Source organism: Hirundo rustica, chromosome 8 (genome assembly GCF_015227805.2).
Source record: "Hirundo rustica isolate bHirRus1 chromosome 8, bHirRus1.pri.v3, whole genome shotgun sequence".
In the NCBI taxonomy this organism is placed as follows: Eukaryota; Metazoa; Chordata; class Aves; order Passeriformes; family Hirundinidae; genus Hirundo; species Hirundo rustica.
In genome coordinates this window covers 28,689,123-28,710,994 of record NC_053457.1, presented here as the reverse complement: position 1 = coordinate 28,710,994, position 21,872 = coordinate 28,689,123, and the positions used below count along the sequence as shown (strand labels likewise).

The 21,872-nt window shown below is 35.2% G+C and overlaps 1 protein-coding gene across 8 annotated transcripts in view; it reads right to left on the bottom strand.

The window, feature by feature from the left end:
• The window catches only part of ATRNL1 (attractin like 1), a 432,362-nt gene that overhangs the window by 233,196 nt on the left and 177,294 nt on the right, over nt 1-21,872 (bottom strand). For all 8 annotated transcript variants that reach the window (XM_040071146.2, XM_040071147.2, XM_040071148.2 and 5 more), the window contains exons 22-24: nt 20,152-20,246; nt 19,432-19,510; nt 18,087-18,244 (exon numbers count right to left, since the gene is read on the bottom strand). In XM_040071146.2, the coding sequence (XP_039927080.1) occupies nt 18,087-18,244; nt 19,432-19,510; nt 20,152-20,246 (332 nt within the window). The remainder of the gene's footprint in view (nt 1-18,086; nt 18,245-19,431; nt 19,511-20,151; nt 20,247-21,872) is intronic.

Sequence of the window (21,872 nt, the reverse complement as noted above, 5' to 3'; positions counted from 1 at the left end):
AAGTTTAACAGTTGAAATTAATTTGACTTCTAAGATATTTCAATTATAAAAAATGCGATCAATAAAATTATAATACTTCTTATCAACCCTCATAATATTTTTTCTACCTATTTCCATGCCTTTCCTTTTCTTCCATTAGTTTTTTCAGGACAAGAGCAACCTCTCCACTCTAGTTCTCCTCTTGAAACCTCTTAGCTTCAGCCTCTTAGCTTCAGCTTTTGCTTCTGAGTTCTAGTGTGCAACTCTGAACCTCCTTCAACAACATCCTTATCTTCTCAGAGCACAGTAAAATCCCAGTGAAGCAAAGATTTTCAAGGCATGATGAAACAGTTCAACACTGCTTTTGTATATCCTGATGGACACAGCTATTTCTGGTCAGAGGTTAATCAAATATTACCTCTTGCAGCAGCTGGACATTTGCCAGTTAACCCCCCAAAATGTCTGGTGCCTTAGAAAAGCACAAGGGCAGTTTTCCGCCAATTAAACACCCATTATAAAATTTGCTGAAAAACATGTTTATTTCATGCAAAGTCCGATGAAAGTTTACTTACAAAGTCATCATAATAGGGGGGGAAAAACCATAAGAAAAGTAGTTAAAGCTATTCCTTCATTTTCAGGAGCATACCATAGCTTATCTTCTGTGAGAACAGGCTTCTTTCCATCACTTACTAAATAATTTTTTTTATGTTGACTTGTATAAGGTTTTGACTTAAAACTAAAAATTATTTACATATTGAGATTAAAATAGAGAAAAAAAAAATCATAACGGTAGGATTGTATGTAAATTTTGCAGGGTGGCACTAAAACCCCCAGTACAAGCTGCCATGAATTCAGCCCCAGGGGACACAACAAACCCACTGAGCTCTCAAAAACTCATGTGATGACTCTATGAAGCAAATTAGGGTGGTGCCTTTGCACTTCCCCTGTGTATGTTTTCAGGCAAAGCAACCCCTTGAATTATCTCTACTGCTTTGTAATAGCTGTAAAGAATCTATTCATAACAGGATATGAAATAAAGTCAAAGATAAATAATGGCTGATAGCACAAAAGTTATTCAGAGTACCCAGATGCCCCAACATCTTCCAAAAATCAGCACCCAAACATCCAGATGCCTTAAAAATGCTACACAGTTGTGATCTGTGACTTACAGAATCTGATAAATGGGAAACATATTTGTGAAGAAGAAAGGGACACAGCACTAGCAATTATCAACAAAAATATCTATTTGGTTGGAAAAAAAATATGACTCCCATCATAACTTCTTGATTAAATAACAACTGTGGGAATTTCCTTCAATCTGTTTGATAACAAAATGTCATTCATTTTGTGTCTGCACGCCAACTACCTTTTATAGAAACATTAATGTACTGACACTCATATTAAGTGGTCAAGAAAAAGATTCTTCTTAGCAATATTTTCAGATCAAAGAAATAACTTTGCTACTGAAAGTTCAAAACACTCAGTTACATTCTACTGTAAGTGGCACACTGAATATGAAAGTTCATTTTACCTGCATGTTCAAACAAACAAACAAAAAAAAGAAATTACAGTAACCACTGATTAATTTATAAAATATTTCACGGAACTAACACTGCAATAATATAATTAGTCAAAACAAATTCAGTGATATCTGTAACCACTTCTGAACACTATTCTTTCATACTGTCTTTCTATTCCTAAAACAAAAGACAACCCCTCCCCACTAACTTTCAGAACAGAAGGTTGTAGCAATTTATCAATTCCCTGAGCAGCAGAGCAAAATAGTCAATTCAATTAAAGACCATGTACTAGTCCAATTGTCTTCTCGTTCCTTGTGGAGCAAAGGGCTCTAAGTGTCAACAAACAGGCAGTGAAAGAAGAGTCAATTGGTAAAAGACCAATTTCATTTGTTTTTAAACTGTTCACAGCAAACTTACAAAGCTGAAAATGGACCAGTTTAATCCTGCATTTCTGAAGCCCATTAACTGCTTTGTAGTAATCACTGTTTTTATGAAACTTTTTTTTAAATTGTCGATTATTGCTGTCTCATAACAACGTCAAAGATAATTGTAAACACTTTTCATCCTCACTACTGTTTTCCCTCCACAATTCTTCAGGGTGGCTTGTGTTATGATAAGACACATAGGATACCTATGTGTCATATCACAAAAAGGATTATTTCAATTATTTAGTAAGATGTCACCAGTGGATTCACTTCACTTTTGTGGTTAGAAATTGTTCACATACAAAAAATGTTCACATCAAAAAGGAAAGAAAAAAAAAAAAATCACAGAGTTGTAAAAGGAAAATTATATCACAGAAAACAAAACAAAAGCACATCAAGTACAGCAGATTCTCCCGAAGGAGAATCAAATCTGTCCAGAGAGGTAGTTACATCATTCCTTTCTAAAAACGTCTGGTTTCAGAGATTTTAGAAACTGCCTGTGCCACCTTTCCTTTTAGCTTGTCTAAACAAAGTACCTCCCACTGGTATTTAGTCCTGTTTGCTCTTCTTGCTCCCTTTCTCCATCTCCTTCCCCCATTATCATTCAAACAACCTGAGCTGCAGTATCAGTCTTTCAAGTCTTCTTAACAAGTGAAGTCACTTCAGTATTGTCTCAAGTAATTTTTTCTAAACTGCTTTAAATTTTTACTATCCTCTGAACTCTCAAGTTGAATCCAGGAAGAGCTGAGTAGAGCAAAAGGACTGCTTTAAAAATGCTATTTAAAACACTGTCCTTCATGACAACTAATCCTGGTTTATGTCTTTGAATGCCTTATCATTTTGTTCTCTTTGTATGCTGAGTTCCTGTTTGAATGCTATTAATATAAAAGGTGTCAGCTTAGCAGTAGAATTTTTAAAGTATAATATTACTTAGCATGATCATTTAAATTACTTTCTTTCACTACGCTGTAGCTTTAAAAAGCCTTTTAAAACCATAGCATTAGCATTGTATATAATTAATAACAATTGAATCTTTCCCTTTAGAAACCCTGGCAATGTTATTGCAATGATGTAGCATTTCCCATTAAGTCCTTTCTGATAAAAAACACAATTAACCTTAGCACACCTAATATCATATTGTTAGTAAATTGTCACTACTGTATCTTCCATAATTATCAGTTTAAACTAAAAATACCAAAATGAAAAATCCCTTCCACCACGATTTGCTCCATACACCACACTGACTGGGGTTAAACAAAGGTAATGTTTAAATATCACAATAAAACCACAACAATACAGTTTAAAAAATATGAGCAAGTATTTAAGCATAGGTTATTTCAGTGAAATGAAAATTCACGCACAAAGTTATTTTGAACATAGTGAATGCAGCCGTAGTAACTCAGTATTTGTGCTAATGGAGACAGCACGTGAGTAGACCTGAACAGAAATTGTTGGTTCAATGCCATGTTATTTACCACTGTGAATGTTCAACCACGCAAAAACATCCCACAAATGAAACACCAGTTAATGATCTCACAGAGCATTTGCAAACTCAGGAGTAGAAATTCACATTGGTACTCCCATGGCAAAGCATCTACACATTGCAATTAGGCACTCAGATTTCAATAGTTTCCTTAATTGATTAAATTCTATGATACTAGCATATAATTTGAATTTGTCACCTCAAACAAAATCATTATTATTATAAGTTTATTATTTCAAGTGAAATTGTTAATATTACTAAAACAGAAGTCCTGCCCTTTTTCCATCTGGCTACAACAGGTGTAGAATAAACAGCACTAAAGCAACATCCTCAAACTGCACCAGGCAAGCAAAAAGAAAAATACAAATGGAATGTGTGGCATCTTAATGGAGTAACCAAAATTGTAACAGTAACAATGGTGCTGTGCAATTTAATCTTCTCACTGCAAAAGGATGTTTTGACAGACAAATGACTGTACCCTGCACTGTCATTCCACTGAAAGACTCAAGCAGTAGGTGAAGAGACATTAGGGTGGCCGGGAGGGGAACAGAAAATGAATCCTAAACACAAAGAACAGAGCTTGCTTCATCGGCTAAAAGGCTGACAAGGAATAGGATTGCCATGTATAAACACAGAAAAGGGAATACACACCAGGAAGAATGAAGAGCTACTGATGTCATAGACAACGGCTGCACAATAAGAAATGCGTCTAAACACAATGGTTATATACGTAAATAAAGGAATTGTGAAACAATTTAAAGTTCAGATCATGAAGAAATTTTGGTTTTTAAAACAGATAGATGAGTTTATGAAAACATTTGCTTAAACAGTTTCAGGTTTAACATATCCTGATAATGGAAAAGATTACTGTCAGCTCTGAGCCTATATAGATATTATGTCAGAAAAAACCCTAATTGTAAATGTGTATTTGCAAAACTTGAAGTTCAGTATATAAAGCTTATAGCCCTTCACTTTCTTCATTTTCTTAATTACATCAGCAGTTAGTAAAAAGAAGTAAAATTTATTTTAATGAAAACAGTAATAATGGAATCAAGTCTTGGATAGAATAGTATTTAGTATGCATGAAAACCACAGACTAAGTTACTGTTTCCTTCCCTTTCATAAATTAAACACATAATTTTAAGACATTGTTCAGGTCCAAATAATAACTACAGAAAATGAATCAATGCCAAAACAAGACCAAAAAAGACAAAGTACTGTCAAAAGAACAGGGTGATTATATCCACATCCAAGATGTGTTCAAGTATCTCTTATCTATGTGAACTCTAAATAAAATTCAAAGGAAGTGGATGTAAGGAGATGAGTATCAGTCTTTACAATGAAACGAAGATCCAAACATATCAGATTAGTGTAATTTTCCCAGCTCCTCAGGATGCCTCTTCTAGTTAGAATGGAGAAGTGAATTGATTGCTTTGCAAATAATACAGCAGCAATTGATTTTTCTTTCCCACCACTTGCCTTACCACAGATGAATACAGCTAAAAAAGATTTTCAAAACAAATCAAGTTTTGTGGTTAATGCCCACAGAATATAAATGAAGTGTTATTAGTTTAAAAAACAAAAAACAACAAACCAAAAAACCAACAACGTAATCACTTTACAAAAAAAGCATTATCAGCTTACAGTAGTTAATAGAAGTATGATGTGAATTAAATAGCTTTTTGCCTTTTCTAAAGCCTAAAGAGAGGGCAAGAGAAAAGGAAAAATCTATTCTTACTGGTGCATGTGGGTCTTAACCACAAGAATGCTGATACATCTGTGACTTAGGCACGTTTGTTGTCGAATCCTCACTGAAGAGCTGACAAAAGCACTTCAGAATGTCACTGAATGCCTTCATTTTGGCATGGATGCAGTGACACATTTACACCAGGCTCATGCTCAGGAGTGGAATAATGCATCCCCAGTGAGAAAGCAAAGCCAAAAAGTTTCTTTCAAACCTCTGAATAAACATTTTATGAATCCTTTCTCCACTGACATCTCACCTCCTATGCTGCGAAGTCTAACAGTAACAATAAAAAAAATACTGTATTTCTACCCTTATATTTCAGTTTAAATGCAGTTTTACACTGTCTCCCCCTTTTTATCCTCACTGCTACTGAATAATATTTATACAGTCTTCTAAGTTGGAAAACACCTCTAAGATAATTGAGTCGAACCATTAAGAGATGTACTCCATCTCTGTCCTTGGCCTTTCCAATCTCTGGTCTGGACACACAAGCATGGTCAAATTTTCAATCCAGGAATGTGTATTTAAGAAATCATGCCAAAAAAAAAAAAAAAAAAAAAAAAAAAAAAAAGGGGCGGAGGGGGAGAGAGAGAGAGAAGACAACTATCCAGATGTCATTTAAGTAATATTTTTTCTTTATGAAGGTAGATATAAATATTTGGCTCAAAATGCTGAATAAATACCAAAATAAACTGCCCTATATTTATATTACACAACTTATTATTTAAAACAAAAGCTCAAATTTATAACTATCTTCATTATTTTTAAAGCCTGGGGGTTGGAGGGACTCTCAAGGAGAATGAAGTGAATTGCACTGAATTCCTGCTATTGATCTTAATGTCTTCTGCAAATTCATTGAACTCACTGTACAGAGAAGCAATAAACTTTGAATGTTTTAAAGAGAGAGCAAAGAAAGAAGGGGTAAGTTGCAAAGAAAATGGACTCAGAGGTGCACAGAAAGAGGATTAGATACAATGGACAGAACCTCCAACAGATGCAGAAAAGAAAATTACTAGACAAGGTTTTGAACAATCAGACCATACTTTGAAGTTTGCCCTGATTTGAGCAGAGAGCTGGACCTGAGATTTTAAGGTGTTCATCTATAAACTGTTCTGCTCCCCAGAGTCAGAAATTCTGACATTTCCACTAGAGATAACTAAAACGAAACTTTTATCCATAAAAATCAGTCATTTCTGCAAACCTCTCATATGTACACAGCAGCGAATTTCTCAGACCCTACCACTGAGAACAGAACAAAACCAAAATTACCTTCAATGAAAACAATTCATAGCTTGCACTAAGATGATATTAGGGGACAAAGGAGTAATGATGATTCTACACACATACAAACAGCTTTTCTTTCACTTACTTGAGAATATCTGACAGCTTGAATGGGTTTTCACTACCTGGCCTCATAGTTAATATGGCAATTTTAACAAGACTGCAATCTGTAATAATGTCAGTCTTGTGTATTTTTCTTGTCACTGTAAGGGATTACAATAAAAAGAAAGGACAAGAAAGTAAAATGAGGACATTATGAAACAGAAACAAAAAAGGAAGGGAAGAAAGACCTAAGATTCATCTTCCCCCTTTTTTGTGAAGGATGTTAATGAAAAGCTAGCAATGAAAGATGAGAGCGATGAATAAAAATTAGTAAGATAAATAATAAAAATCAGTAAGACAAATAATACTGTAGTACTAGAATAAAAAAATCTGTACAGTATGTTGGTCTAAAAATTCATTTTATCAACTTTAAGAATATATGTGCTCCAAACAAGTATTCTACAACCAGCAGTTCTTACACATTTTCACAGGAGATTGTTGCACTCCAATCCATGTCTACATCTCCTAACCTATTCCTAACAAATCCCCAGCAATATGACTAACAGAACTTATTCTGGATATTTTCCTGTTTCTACATGTAAAAAGATTGTATTAATCCTTCTGATAAAACCCCTGCTTTGAGGGACTAGAATAAAAATTTAGCATGGCACTTATTAAACTTTTAACTAATGTAAAACGCAATTGCAAATAGAGATTCACATTTTTACAAATGTGTTTCGAATGCAAGGCACAGCAAGATTCTTAGATCTTTGTTTTCTAGTGCTATTTAAAGCTTCTGTCAATAAGTTGCAGTAAAACAGTATCATCATTAATATGCTTTTACCTGGCATGCTGAGGAAAGAAAATGAAAATAATAGGTCACTTCCAAAGCCATGTGTATAGGAGGATAAGGGAAAGGTAAGAGTAGTAAAACTGGATTTGATTATATAAATGGAGAATCAAAGAATGAAGATCATTTTCAAGGATGATATTCTGGACTTAGTGACATTAAAAAATAATTGGGGTTGTGGAAGATACTCATTAAATTCCCAATGCTGTGATGAAGGGGCGATGGTACTCCGGGGCATATAGAGGAAAATATTGAATGCAGCAAAAAGGATGGATTGGAGTCACAAAAAGAAAGAGTAGGAACCATGGAACTAAGGCTGCTCTGCTTCCCTCAGCAGCACAGCATGTCCAAACCCCTCTTTTTCTGCCCCCTCAAGTACATCATTAACTGCACCCAAAACAGATCCAATGACACCTGGAAAAGCACACCCAGTTCTGGCTCCCACAGCTCCCAAGGGATACCGAAAACTGGAGGGTTCAGAGAAGAGCCAAAAAAAGGTGATAGAGTATATGGTATTTGCAACATCACATCCTTTATAGGGGGAAGCTCTCCTTTCTAGCACAAAATTATATTTCAAGAGTAGCCCTTGGAAAGCTACACTTACCATGAATCAAGTATTTTTGAACAGTGGCAATAATTGACAGTCAGAACTAAGTAGCAGAAGTCAAGTGTCTAAAAGTCCCCTTTTTAGAAATATTTAGGCCAAGAGTGATTTTTTTTTTTTTTTTACTTTTAGTATATGGTCTAGTTCAAACTGCAATTAATTTATGAAAGCCTACCCTTTAGTTTATGTCTCATTTCAAATTATATGACCAAAGCAGCCCCTTCTGCATTTATCATCTATGAGATGTAACACCTAGGTAGCAATGAAATCAAGTGCTTACATGAAAAAGTAATGACAAGTAACTAATGTACTTAAAGCCAGATTTTAAAAGAAGCAGATGACCTGCAAGCTCTCTACCCTCTTGCTCAATATGCTTATCTGACTATCTATGTCTGATAATTGTTTGTCCTGTTTCCCTGAAGGCACAAAATATGTTTGTCCAACATAGAACAAGCACTTTTTGGGTTTTCTTTTGGTTTTCTTCAAAATACATTAAATTAGCTTCCAAATAATAAAGAATTCAAGGGACTTTTAAAATGGCATCATTATCACAATTTAAAAGTCCTTAAAGCATTTCAAAATAAAACAATCAGCATTTCATAATGAAACCAAACAGAATCATGAGTCTGTTATCCTTTTCCACAGCCTGAAGAAGTGAGCATTCAAATTATAATCTAACAGAGAGCACAGCACCTCCTCAGAATTTGCCCAATTATCAGCCAAGTTTGAAGGTCTGAGCTTGTCTTCTTGATAAACAAAGAGCTTGTGACTCTACTTGACTTTGTGCTGTTCCTTCTGCATTTCTCAGAAAAAGCATTTGTCGACTGTGACTTCTGCATATGTTCACACTGGTCAGCCCAGCTCCACCCATTTATGCATTGGTTAGTCCACAAGGAACCACAGAATGGCTCTGTTTTTTTAAATCCTGGAGTCTCACCGAGTAATATTTTCATTTTGTTATTTCATCACAGAAATTATTACACTGGCCAAATAGTTCAGAGATTAATATCAAGCTTAAAAAAAATAATAAATAAATAAAAATTACACCTTAAAGAGCTCCCGAAGGTCAATATATGGCAACTCTTTTCCATTCTCAAGGATTGATTCTAGCAGCAGATATGAAGTTCAGCTCCTTGCATCTGTGACTGCAACAACTCTTACACATTAGAGTGCCACCAAAAGGACTGGTTCACTAAAATAATCCTTCTTAAGCGTGAATGCCTGCTTAATCTAAGGTAGCACTCCTTGCACTAAGGATGCTGATGACACCTGAGCTCACTCCTGAGAATGCTCCTGCACATAAAACAGTCTCAAATGTTGAAGCTTCATTGCTTTTTGGAAAACTGGGATGTAGAGAGCCCTGCAAACTCAGCTGTAAGCATTCCTACAGTTTTCAGCTATTTTGCCACGGCCTGAGGAACTAAGCTTTGAAGCTTTAAGCAAAATCCCAGAACTGTATTTGCAGCCAGTGTTGTCAAGGCTACCTAGCACTGGAAAGTTCTTTCTCCAGGACCACTGGCTCAGAGAGAGTTCCCCATCATCTTGTTGGTTCAGTGCTCAGAGGTCAGATTCAGCCTCCAGGTCGTGGCACAAGTGCCCACATGCTGTTGTTGCAGGACAATCCCATGTTGTACGTGAGCACCTGGAGCCAGAGGAGCTTAGGAGACACACGAGCTGCTCCTCCTAACCCTGGAACTCCTGTCCACGTCAGGACCACCGTGATGTTGGTGAGGCTCATCATCATTATCATCATCATCATCTTCACTGTTCAGTGGGGCTCTTGAGAAGTCTTCCTCAAAAACCCCCTACACTGAAGTTTCTAAACTGATTTCGGGCCACTGACACTTTGTTTACTAAGAAATGTTGAAAAACATGGATTTGGTGGAAATCCAAATTTAAACAAAGCTATAAGAAACATAAAGCCTGTACATTGCCCACATTTTTCTATAAAATCCTGATCACAGAGAGCAACTAAGGTTGTATTAATCCTTCTGACAAAGGAGTTCCTGACAGTCATGATAAATAGTTCGAAAATATCTGTTCTCTCCCACCAGCTTCCTATTTCCATTCTGATCCCCTATGAACAAAACATTTACTTTCAAATAATTCTGAAGCCAGTGTGTATGACCTTTATAAGCTTCTGCAGTTCAACAAGGCATAGATGTTTTCTACAGGGAGAATCTTAATATTTCAAAGTTTTTCTTTCTTGTTATTGAACAAAAGGTTTCTATACCCCACCATATGTTCCCATATGTTCCCATCCCAAATCCCAAGAGGAATAATTGATTTATTTTTTGATTTTATCAAAATAAATTTTGATTTATTTTTCTATAGCTATATCAAAAGTCCTGAAAAAACATAAGGTATCTCGAAGTAATTTTTTTTTTTTTTTTTTAAATTGCATTCAAAATTTTCTAACTAAAATTTGCTTCAGTAAGTATGTAAGAGAAATGGAGGTTCAGGAGAGAAAACATCAATATCTACATCATAATGAGATAATTTTTATTAGTAAATACAGTATCTATACCTCTCTAATGTGTTATACAACCACCAATAGATGATGCCTTGTTCTGCCGGGAAAAGAAAGCCCTACACAAGTGGCACATCCGTTACACAAGTTCTTATTTCAGACATTCAAATTATACACCAATTAAAACTATGCATCACTGAGGACTAATTATCTCTTAATTACGTATTTTGGTTCCCTTAAATCATCAGCTGAACTATTAACGAGGCTTCTGCTTTCTCAGAAATACATCAACAATGTTAAATATTTACAGATATTCTGGTGGCTCATATTATGCCTTTTCTAAGATGATTGGGAAAAGAAAGGTACCAGGAAGAATAATGAATAGAATATTTACATTTATTGGTGTGGAAGTTGGCATGATATGGTTGGCAACCTTGTTCTAGTATATTTTAAGACAAATGTTAACTGGTTTAGCATTATAAAAAGTTAAAAAGGTATAATCTAATAATCAGGAAACACCTCCTCTTTTTAGCAATACTTTAGGAATTATGGCAAGCATTTTGGAAAGTCTTCATTGGATTTGGGCACATCAAGCCTTTGGGGAATATTATACAGCCTTGGGATTTATTCTCCATACAATTGATCTTACAATTCCAAGAAAATAATTATAGATATTATAGATAGTCCATTTTCCAAGGCAAGAACCAGTAGGTTTCTGGTATTAAATCTGATTGCCTAAGAAAGGAAAAAAGTAACCATAATTACTGTAGCAGTCTCTATTTGGGTAGTAATTTCCAAATACTTTCTAAAATGCAGTAATTGTACATGTAACAGATACACCTGCAATAATGTAACTATGCCTGAGAATTTTAACAATGGTATTTCATGTTTTGAAAAACAGAACTGAGTTTTGCTTTCGATACCAGCAATGAAGAAAATGAAACTTTACCTTCATGCTGCTGTCCTGAATTCAATTTTAAAATAATTTTTAATTTCTCCACTTACAGGAGTTGTTCTTTTTCTAAAAGTAACTATAGAGCAAAAAGTCCATTTAATACATTTCAATCATATATTAAAAAAAACAATATTATGGAAGACAAAAACCTGAATTTCTGGACTTTTTGCTGTCTAACAACCTAAATGCCATGAGCAGAAAGGTGATTAGATGTTATCAGATGGTTATTCTGCCACTTTGACAGAATATTGGAGGACAAATATACCATGAGCAGCCTTGTGATCTGTTATGGAGATTCCACTTCTTCAGATATACATTCTTTCATTCTAATTCCCTGTATAATTTAATGCCTATATTCAATGCATAAAAGCTGCCCAAATACTAAACACACTAAGATAACCTTCCTTCAAAATCTCTTCCAAAGCACTGCAGTTTACCAAATCTCTTGTTATTTGGATCACTTCCTTCTTACATTCAGATGGGAACTTGTATTTGCACTTCCTCCGTCTCGTGTTCCCACCCCTCATGCCTTTGGCACTGCAATTTCTCTTCAGAGTCCAGGATTGATATGACCTGATGCATAATGTGAGCACATTAAACACAGCTTTTGCATCCAGCAAAATGGAGGATGAGAGAAAATGGCCTCAAGTTGAAAATGTGGATGTTCAGATTGCATCTTAGGAGAAATGTTTTCACAGAAAGGGATGTCAAGCATTGACACAGGCTCCCCAGGGCAATGGTGCAGTCACCACTCCTGGAGGCATTTAAAAGATTATTATTAATATTATTATTATCAATCCTGACTTTTCATAATGATCAATATCACCATCCCTACTGAAAACTGAAACCACATATATGTCCATTTTGGGCTATACCTCAGTCATCTATAAACAAACCCACCCTGTACTGCAGGTTGCCTTCTATTCCTGTTATTTTTTCTGTTCTGGCAGAAGTTCCTGCTCCTTGCAGAATTGTCACTAAATGATATTTCAATGGATTCCCCAGGTTTTTGTTCTTGGTATACTACTTTCAAACCTATTTTAAACAGGGATTTTACATTTACTGTAAGAAAACATCGAAGTCGTTTTGGAAGTTAATGCATCCACTTCATCATCAATACCTGTTTAGTGTTTTAGGAATTATAGTGTCTGCATACATTGCTATATGCAGTTACTCAGCAGCCTCTATGAAAACCATTAAGGCACTTAGAAATTGAATTGTTCACCATAAATCATAGGGATTAAATTTAGGCATGCAATCACTGGTGGCACAGCTACAAACACAGCTACGTGTGGATAAATACACAATAGCCAAGCAAAGGGTCCACAATCATGACCTTAGCAAAATTCAGCAAGGCTTTAAAAGCCAGAGAGATCTGATCTTTTTTTGTTAATTTAGTTATTAGGGTTGTGATACTGTTGTAAATTCTAATGGGGGTGACTGACAAGTTTTACTTCCTGGAGCTTTTACAACATGTTAAGTCACTCATGAATGTTAAAAATTCAAATGAAGTTCAAAACAAAAGCAGAAAGCTGAAATAAATTATACCACACCGTAAATTTTATTACAAGGGTAGATATGCTTCTTGATTTACACTACACTCCTCCTTCAGTTGCTACATGCAGGCTATTAACAGGGGAAGAAAAAATCAATTCTGAAACAGGAGCCAGTAAACTGAAAGAACACTAGTTTCAGATTTTAAAAAAAAAATCACTTGAAGATTTATATATGAAGTAGTTCTGATTATTTGTTGTGCTACGTACAAATAAAATGTAAATCATCACCATCTTTCATTATTCTGTTCTGGTATACAAACCAACACAGAGTGCCAAAGAGAGTTTCCGTCAGAAACCACAGTGCATAAAAAACCAGAGCTCCAAGTAGGCTTGCATAAAAATATTAAACTTTTTCAAACACATCAGGGCATTCTATGTGTGTATACCAACATCCTGTCTAAATTCACTGCAACGGTAATTATTTTATGCTGTGGAAACATGTTTAACTATGCTATGTTCAAAAATGTATAACAAGATTTTTTTTTTCATTAAACATAAACCTAATTTTGCCAGACAGTGCTTTGCTGCTGAGGTTGAACCTTACAATTTGAACTGACCCTCCCAATTAAAACTCAGACACTTGTGAATCTTTCATTTACACTTCAGGGAAGAAAGGAAATAACTAGTAGAACAGTTGTTATTATGATCTCCAGATTCAGCTTTAAAATTGGTAGAAAATTTTGCTGCTCAGGCACAAGCTGAGCTCAGACTTACAAGTTGGACAGTTATAAAGAGATCTAGGTGCAGGAATGCAGCTGATGCTGAAGCAGGGATGTTACTGCTGCCCTTAGGGACAGCGATCAGACAAATAGCCAGGACAGCGTTTTAAGGGTATTTGCTTTTTCATTTGCTGTCACTGCTTTCCAGAATATGGGAGCAAATGAAGAAAAAAAAGAAAATACATCTGTTACCAGCTTAAATGACAAAAATCCCTTGCCATAAAATTAGTTTCCTGAGACTGAAGAACATGTTGTGACTGCTGTTATTAATATTTGCATAGCTGTCAGAAGCCCAAGCTTTAAGACTGCTTACAACTTCAGGGACCATTGACCACTGTTTGAGGTGCTGGCTACAGTCTGAGTTACTGCTTTTCAATAAATGTTACAGCCTTCAAATTCCATTACCACTGGAGTCTGAATTACACTGACTCTCAAAATAAAATAAAAATGAGCAGAAATAAGTTATGAAGCTTTTGTCAGATATTCTGTTCAGAAATCTAGCCTATTTTAAGGCAAGAGTATTTTCTCATGGAGTCCTCTTTAACTGATAGAGAAGACAAAATACACCTAAAGGTTTGGGACTGTCAAAGACAGTCAAACCTGAACATGTGGATTATAAACCACATCCTCTTACTTGAGACACTTCTGTTAACACCGTTAACAAAGATAATTTATACAGATTTCCTTTGAAAATAAGCATAAACTACTGTGCTCATGAAAGTTGGGCAAGTTGAGCTTAAGGGCCTTAATCCATCCTTGCTCATCAGCAACTCTGAATTACAGGAAATGGAGAAAAAGTGTGGTATAAGCTGTTACAATTATTCAGCAGGGAAATATCCAACATATGTGTACCAGAGTATAACTACTTCTGAGGAAAAACTGGCACCTGCTCATTTTACAGCCAGGTCAAGAGACAGTAGTTTTATTTGTGGAAACAGCTCTAAGCTGAGGATGTCCCACAACACCACCTTTCTAATGATGCCTTATGCAACTATGTCACTTCTCTGCTTCCTTCCTCAAGGGAGAAGAGATTTTACAGCTAAATAAGATGCCTTTAGCTTCAGGACATTTCAATGCAGTGCTTTCCCCTGAGAGCTGCAGAGATCACCTGGCTCTGGGCCCATGGACAGAAGGGTGTTCCTGATGGGAACCTGCAATACATTCCATAAAGAGAGCAGCAGTACAGCTGAAAGAAACTGAACATTTCCTACACAGCTTCTATATTTGGCAAGTAATTCACTGCTTTCCAGTGCTGAAGAATTTGTATTCAGAGGTGACAACAATGAAATGGGTCGCTGCCTATCACAGACCAGTACACCTCAAAGAACTGTTCTGACTGACACCAATCACCACACACCTTTTTTTCAAAGCCAAGAAATCATATTTCTTTAGAAGATATTTTGGTTTAGAGCCACCAGGGATTTATTAACATTTTGGGAAAAAAAATGCAAGCTTGCTGAATAGGTAACATGAATAATAAAACTACCTGAGGAAGCAGCTGTGAGCCATTGATCCCAATAAATAATCACCTGCTGGGATGGACAGTTTTTCCTTATAGTCATGAAAATCTTGGAGATAAATGAATGCAAAACCAGAGATAATATAGGTGACTTTAACAGGAAGTGAACTAAATGTCTTGTATAATGAGGAAGGCTGTTTCTTTTCCTATAGAAAAAGAAAAGAGCAGTAACTCAAACACCCAAATCCTCCCAATGAAAGATCCCAGCAATCTTAACTCCGTAACAGGATAACAGGAGGCACCGGAGCAGAGTGGTGAAATGCATACCAATAACACCACTGGTAATAACATCAATAACAGCTTCAAATACCAGTTTAAAAGGAAGTAAGGTCACTAGCTCTGCCTCCTTAGGAACTCACGTTTTATATAATGTATTCTCGACAAGTTGCGATGAATAATGGAAATACAGGAGGACTGGTACTCAGACTGTACTTGAAAAGTGCTCAGTGTGCTGGAGTGCTTAGTCCTCTGCAAAAGCATTGTGTAAAAGGCATGTGCCAAATTTCATGTTGCTACCTTACTTATTAAATGAACAGAATACCTCTCAAGGAAGCCACAATAATTTCCTTAGGTCTAACAGGTTTAAATACAGCCTTCAGGACTGAGTTAACACAAAATACCAGGTTTTTCCCAGCATGGTATGACCAGTGTAGTGTGGCCATTTCAGTGGAAAGGCCTGCAGTGCAAAAAGACAAATATCAACTACTTTTGCCTGTTATGAAGGTGAAATCTGGTAGAATAAGTGATAAAGATGTAGAAGATCATAAATATTAGACCTGACTTAGTACTGGCCATGGAAACTTCAGCCTCTGTGTTGGAATGAACCATGAGTTCCTTCTCTTACCCTAAGTAATAGGAGGTTTCATACACTTTTAAAAGTATGTTCAGAGTTCTACAGGCAGAATTTTAAAGTTAGCATATAAAATGAAACTGGTTCTCTCTGAAAAGCTCCCTGCTCCACTTATCATTTGAGATGTTATCTAATACTAGAGAACCAAAACCAAGAAACTTATAGGGGTAATGTTAACTTCAGGTATTTTCTTGGAAAAGAAGAAATTACAGCATAAAAAAGGCTGAGAGCTAAATAATAATCTTGTTTGTTTAGGAAGGCAAATACAGAGGAGAAAATTAAAATCCTAGAACAGTTTACCCAGTGGGACCTTAGATTTCCTTTTTTGGTCATAAAATTGAGTAACTTAATTTCTAGATGGAATAAGACTTTTATGGAAAGTTACCAGGACAGGAAAGGAATGCAATAGTCAAGAACCACCGCCTCTGAGGCAGAACTGTCTGAACTGATATACTTCAATGTGCTCCAAAAATAAATTAAAAAATCTGTGTAACCATGGCACAATGAAAACTCTGAATTAAAAAAAAAAAAAGGGGGGGGGAAGGATGCAATCAATGATCAGGGATTCCCTTCATGAGCGTGTAAAGCTGCAGTGGAAAGAGCACAAGAAGGAGCAGAGATCTGCCAGCAGATGACACGGAGCTGCACGCCTCAGGAATGCATCACCTTAATAATGTTTGTCTTACAAGGGTGATACAGCCACCTTGCAGTCGTAAAGGTGAGAGTGTAATGCATTTACAGTTGAAATTGCCCCATGGATTTGTTTAAGAAGCCTGTTTGGCAGCTGAAGTTGTTCTGTCCTTAGGAAGCAGGAGAGAGTGTAGAAAACACTCCTAATATGAAGAGTAAAAACAAGCAGCTAGTCTTCAGGGTTTGGATTTTTTAGTTAACTAGTACATTCACGAATGCTAGCAAGCTGCATGAATTCATCCTTTGACACCACTAACACATATTTACAGTCGCTGCTCAGGTATGATAAAGACAACTCTAGCTTTAAGCAACAAAAACATTTACCCTGAAGACGACTCCTTTAACACAGAACACTTCATCGTATATATATTTTGTAATGTACTTTTGTGTTTATATTTTTCTATTTTTATTTCTATTTATAGATATATTTTTATATATAGATATATAAAGTTAGGTTCTGTATTTTAGAAAAATATGGAAGGTTTTTCCCACTAAAATGGAAATTTTGTAGGATATCTGTAATTATGGGGAACTGCAAAGTATTTTGAGCTTGTACTTGTTTCTGGAATAAATCACCTGGAATAATGAAATTTTATTATCATTTTAACAATTTAAATTTTAAGACAATTCTGTACGGCAGTTATAGTCAAAAGCGGCTCAGCCACATAAGAATCTCCTTCATTGATGCAGGGGCTGCTGTGTTCGCAAGTGCAGCCATAGTAATTATAAGGAAAATATTTCTGGAACTTCACAGGCCAGGAAGGAATCATGGCTGCATTGATTTTTTTTGAGTGTGCTACTGCACAGTATCTCAGTACTTCAGAAAATACTGAATGAAATTGATTCCAATGAAGTCAAAGAACATAAATTCTAATAAACTATACTTAAGTCTTCACTGAAGTCTGTGATAGTCACACAACATTTAAAAAAATCAGAGGCTCCACAAGCCAATCATTAACAAAGGATTACATTCAAATACCCAGGTACATACAGATTTGTATACAATTTTCTGTGTTTACAACTAAACGCTAAAGTTATATTAAGTATGTTCAACAATTTCAATTCCGATTTTAAAATCAACAGCCTGAAGTCTGACTCACAACTAAAACCTAAAGCAGGATCATGGAATGGTTTGTGCTGGCAGGGACCTTAAAGACCACCTCATTTCAACTCCCCTGCCATGGGCAGCAACACCTCCCACTAGGTCATGCTGCTCAAAGCCCCATCCAACCCAGCCTTAAATCATACTATGATTGCCATCATAATACAATTATTATACACAAAAAATACAGCACACAAATAACTCTATTTGTATACTTTCTGTTTGAGTGAAATCATAAAATTCAACGTAAAGCTGAAATAAAAACACCTCTAAAAGCACAAAGCAGTCACTAACCTGTATTTTGATCGGCCAGGAGAAATTGCTGACATAGACATAGAAAGTGATGTTTGGGTTGCTTCGAAAGTTAAATTTTTCACAGGAAAAGCTGTCCCTGTATTCCTTAATATTAACCTTGGAAACAACAGGAATCTCTTCCCCAGATATTGTTCCAGCTAGAAAGTTTAAAAAGCTCAGGTGTAAATATACATATTTCAGGAAAATATTAATCATCATTAAAGATGCCAAAGTAAATTTGCACAAGAAACAAAAATCCTTAATTCCTTTTGGTGTCTTCCCTCTAAAACAACCCCTTATTCTAGTTTATGTGGAACATTAGGTATATTTAATATACATACCGAGAGTTCACAGAAATTTTAACTTTGGTTTCAAAATATTATATACGAATTGGAAACATGACAGAAGTAACACAATTTTACAAGGGAGTTATTATGGTCAGCTTAACAGATAATATGCTTTCCTCCTTAATTTATGTTTCATTTCAATAAACAGCTCAATAAAACCTGAAAGGGAATTTGTCTGCATCTTATGCTTTTGCTGTCAATTTTTAATTGTTCATGAAAGCGTTAATAACATAACTAGTAATAAACATTTATTAGTTTTTGCAAATAAATGAGTGACTGAGCTAAGTTAAAATAAAGGAATAAACAGATATTACTAACTATGCTATGGTAAAGTACTTCAGAAATGCATTTCTGAAGAAATTCATGAGTTTAAGAGAAACTCTGAAGCTTCTTTAAAAAGATTTTTTTTTTAATGATTTCATTTAAGCATCATGCCTCTCTCCTTGGATGTGTTTTCAGAAAGTCAATAGAACCAATTCAGAAAAACTGTCTAAATTAAAACAAAGAAGAGTAATGGGGTTCAAAGTTGGAGAAAAAATAGATAAGCAGCTCCTTTTATCAGCATACACAGAAGAACTTTATTGTTTGATATCAATGTAAAGGTTAATAATTAAATTTTTAGCTTGAACACTGAAACAAAGAAATAAAATCTCAGTCTCTGCAGTAGTTAAGGAAGCAATTTATCTTAATTAAAATCACAGCATTTCATAACACTGTCATTTTAAAAACTTAAATACGCTACAAGCTTTTCCTACCAAAGTAATTTTAATTGAATAGGAGAGAAAGTCAACATATTAATGAAGCTTTACTCAGATTGCAAATTATCATCTGAGGTTTAAATAATATAATTAATAACAGCATAATGATAATGGCAGAAGAACACATTTGGCAAAGTTTTATTATCAAAATTAGCAACAAAGAGACAATCAGGTTAAAATAGCTCAAAGGATCATGAAATCATTTGGGGAAAAACTCATCATACCAAAATTCACTCTCACCTGTAGAACCAATAGACCACGTAATATTGAGGTTAAAGTTGTTTGATGCATTAATTGATATATCCAAATTTTTATTTGACTAGGGGGAAAAAAAAAGGGAAGTTAATAAAACATATCAGAATGTATTGCACATTGTAACTTTATTGCACATAACTGAATACAGCCTTTTAATCATCTTCCAGTTTTCATTTTAAACATAAATAGAAACGGTAATGATTCCCTGCCAAACGCAATTCTCTCTTTTGCTTTGGTGAGAACAGGGTGCAATTTAACATATAACTACAACAGCAATGCTTGTAGATTGTCCTAAGGATAACAAAATAATTATCTTTATAAAGTCAAAGGAAAAAATATATGGCAAACGCCTACATTCTAATCACAAGCCAAAAATTACTTTCCTGACCTAAGAATGTTTTCTCAGCAGAAGGTTACACCCCTTAAATTCATCTCAGGAAGATACTAAAACTTGTTATTCATGGGACCAACAATAAAATAAACCAACTGATAATTTTTCAGAGTATTGATTTAGCTGAAGTACATCTACCACTTAGAAAGGGTTTTCAATGAAGGCACTGGAATAATTTTGCAGCCCTCAAACAATGTGAACCATCTGTAAAACCTTATTAGAAAGGTTTGAAAATCTTTAATCAATGTCAAATACAATGGAAATCTTAATTCAGAGTCTCTAAAACTTAACCAAAATAATTAACATTTTCTTACCTGTTCTGGATTTGCTATAAAGTTTATGGCAGTGTGATGACGATCATCCTCTTGTAATAAGCTGAAGGTAAACTGATAATCAATCAAAAGGCTGTCTGTAGGTAAAGCAAAAATTTAAAATATTAAAATAAAGTGTATACATATTAGTTCTATATTATGCAAATACTTAGAAGTTTACCATTCACATTGATTTTAAAATCATGGAGACATCTACAAGTCAGAATTACTCACACGCATTTCACTGTTGAAGTAGTTGCACTATAAAGCCTTGAAACAATTAAAAACTAAAATTAAGAACAACAACAACAAAAAAAAAATTAAGAAAAAACCCCCTAAATTTAAAAAATTATATAATGCAGTCAGAGTAGTGATTAGACACAACCTGAAATAGCCATGCTTTGTGAAATAATTATTCTGAAATATAGCACTTTGTATTGCTAGAGCGTTATCAGTTTCCTAATTCCACTCTGAAATAATTATTCAATTACTAGGTGTAAAAAAATCTAGAAAAATTTGCATCTTCACTAAAGTTATATATTATGAAAACTTATTTATTGTAGTAAATAAGATTACTAATAACTACCTGGCACAATGGAACTCAGAAAAGAAATTATGTGACCATCAAGTGTTTCCTTTCTAAGCTGACAGAATTTTAAGACATTTTGTTAAGTGGCAAGCGAGATAATTTTTTCATACAAGGGAAACAAGGGGTTGTTTAGTATTGCTCAAAATTGTATTTTACTCCCCACTGGCTTTTGTTCTACACATTTTTCTTCCACCCTATGAACGGAACAGAGCCCGCCAGCCTGCTCTGTCAGTGCTCACTAACAATCTGCTGGGCTGCCAGAGGTGCAGGAGAAGAAGCAGACCTGTCAGGAAGGAGCAGGTTTCCAGCACTTCCAAAATGTAAGAAAAAAAAAAAAAAAGGTCACCAGGAATTACTGTTGTTGCAGTTTATAGAGGGAGCCATCTAGAATTCCAGCAGGAAATGTTCAGTGCAGAGAGTTAAGAATCAGCAGAACCCTCAGAGATGTAAATTGTGATAGCAGATAAATAATCCCCGTGCAACAGACAGCTGTGAACCAGAGCTGGGTGTGGTGGATGCATCTTGAATGCTCTGTTAGGTGGGCAGGTATCTTCAGATTCAACGGAATAAATCTTCTAAATCTTTCACCATTACAGTTCTACATTTTTTTTATATCAAAAGCTTCTATTTTTCCCTCTCTCACAGGAAATAAGGAGGTGACTTATGAGAGTACATGATCATGATTATTCTATGCATGTTAAAAGATGGCAAGCCATCTCTGGTGCTACAACCTAGTGAATAATTGTAAGGCATTGTTTTGTTCCCTGCTGGCATTCTGCTAGTCACCAACACCTCACAAACTGTGTTACAAATAAAAGATATGTGATCATAAAAACACAATCAGTAAATACAAAGAGAGTGAAAGATTAAGCCAAAGCAGAAGAAAAGCTGTGTCAGCCTTTTGTTGATTCAATAGTTTGCTTACTGCTGACAATCACCTTTTCTGCAGCAACACATCATCTGAAAAAATACACTCTGTTGTATCCTATGGGAAGGCTGACATAGAAAGATAAAAAAAGCCCACTATATTGTCTTAACAGTTAAGGAAAATTGGTTTGGTTTGGTTTTGTTCGGGGTTTTTTGGATTTTTTTTTTTTTTTTTTTTTTTTTAAAAGGGAGGGTAGAAGGAAAAGTA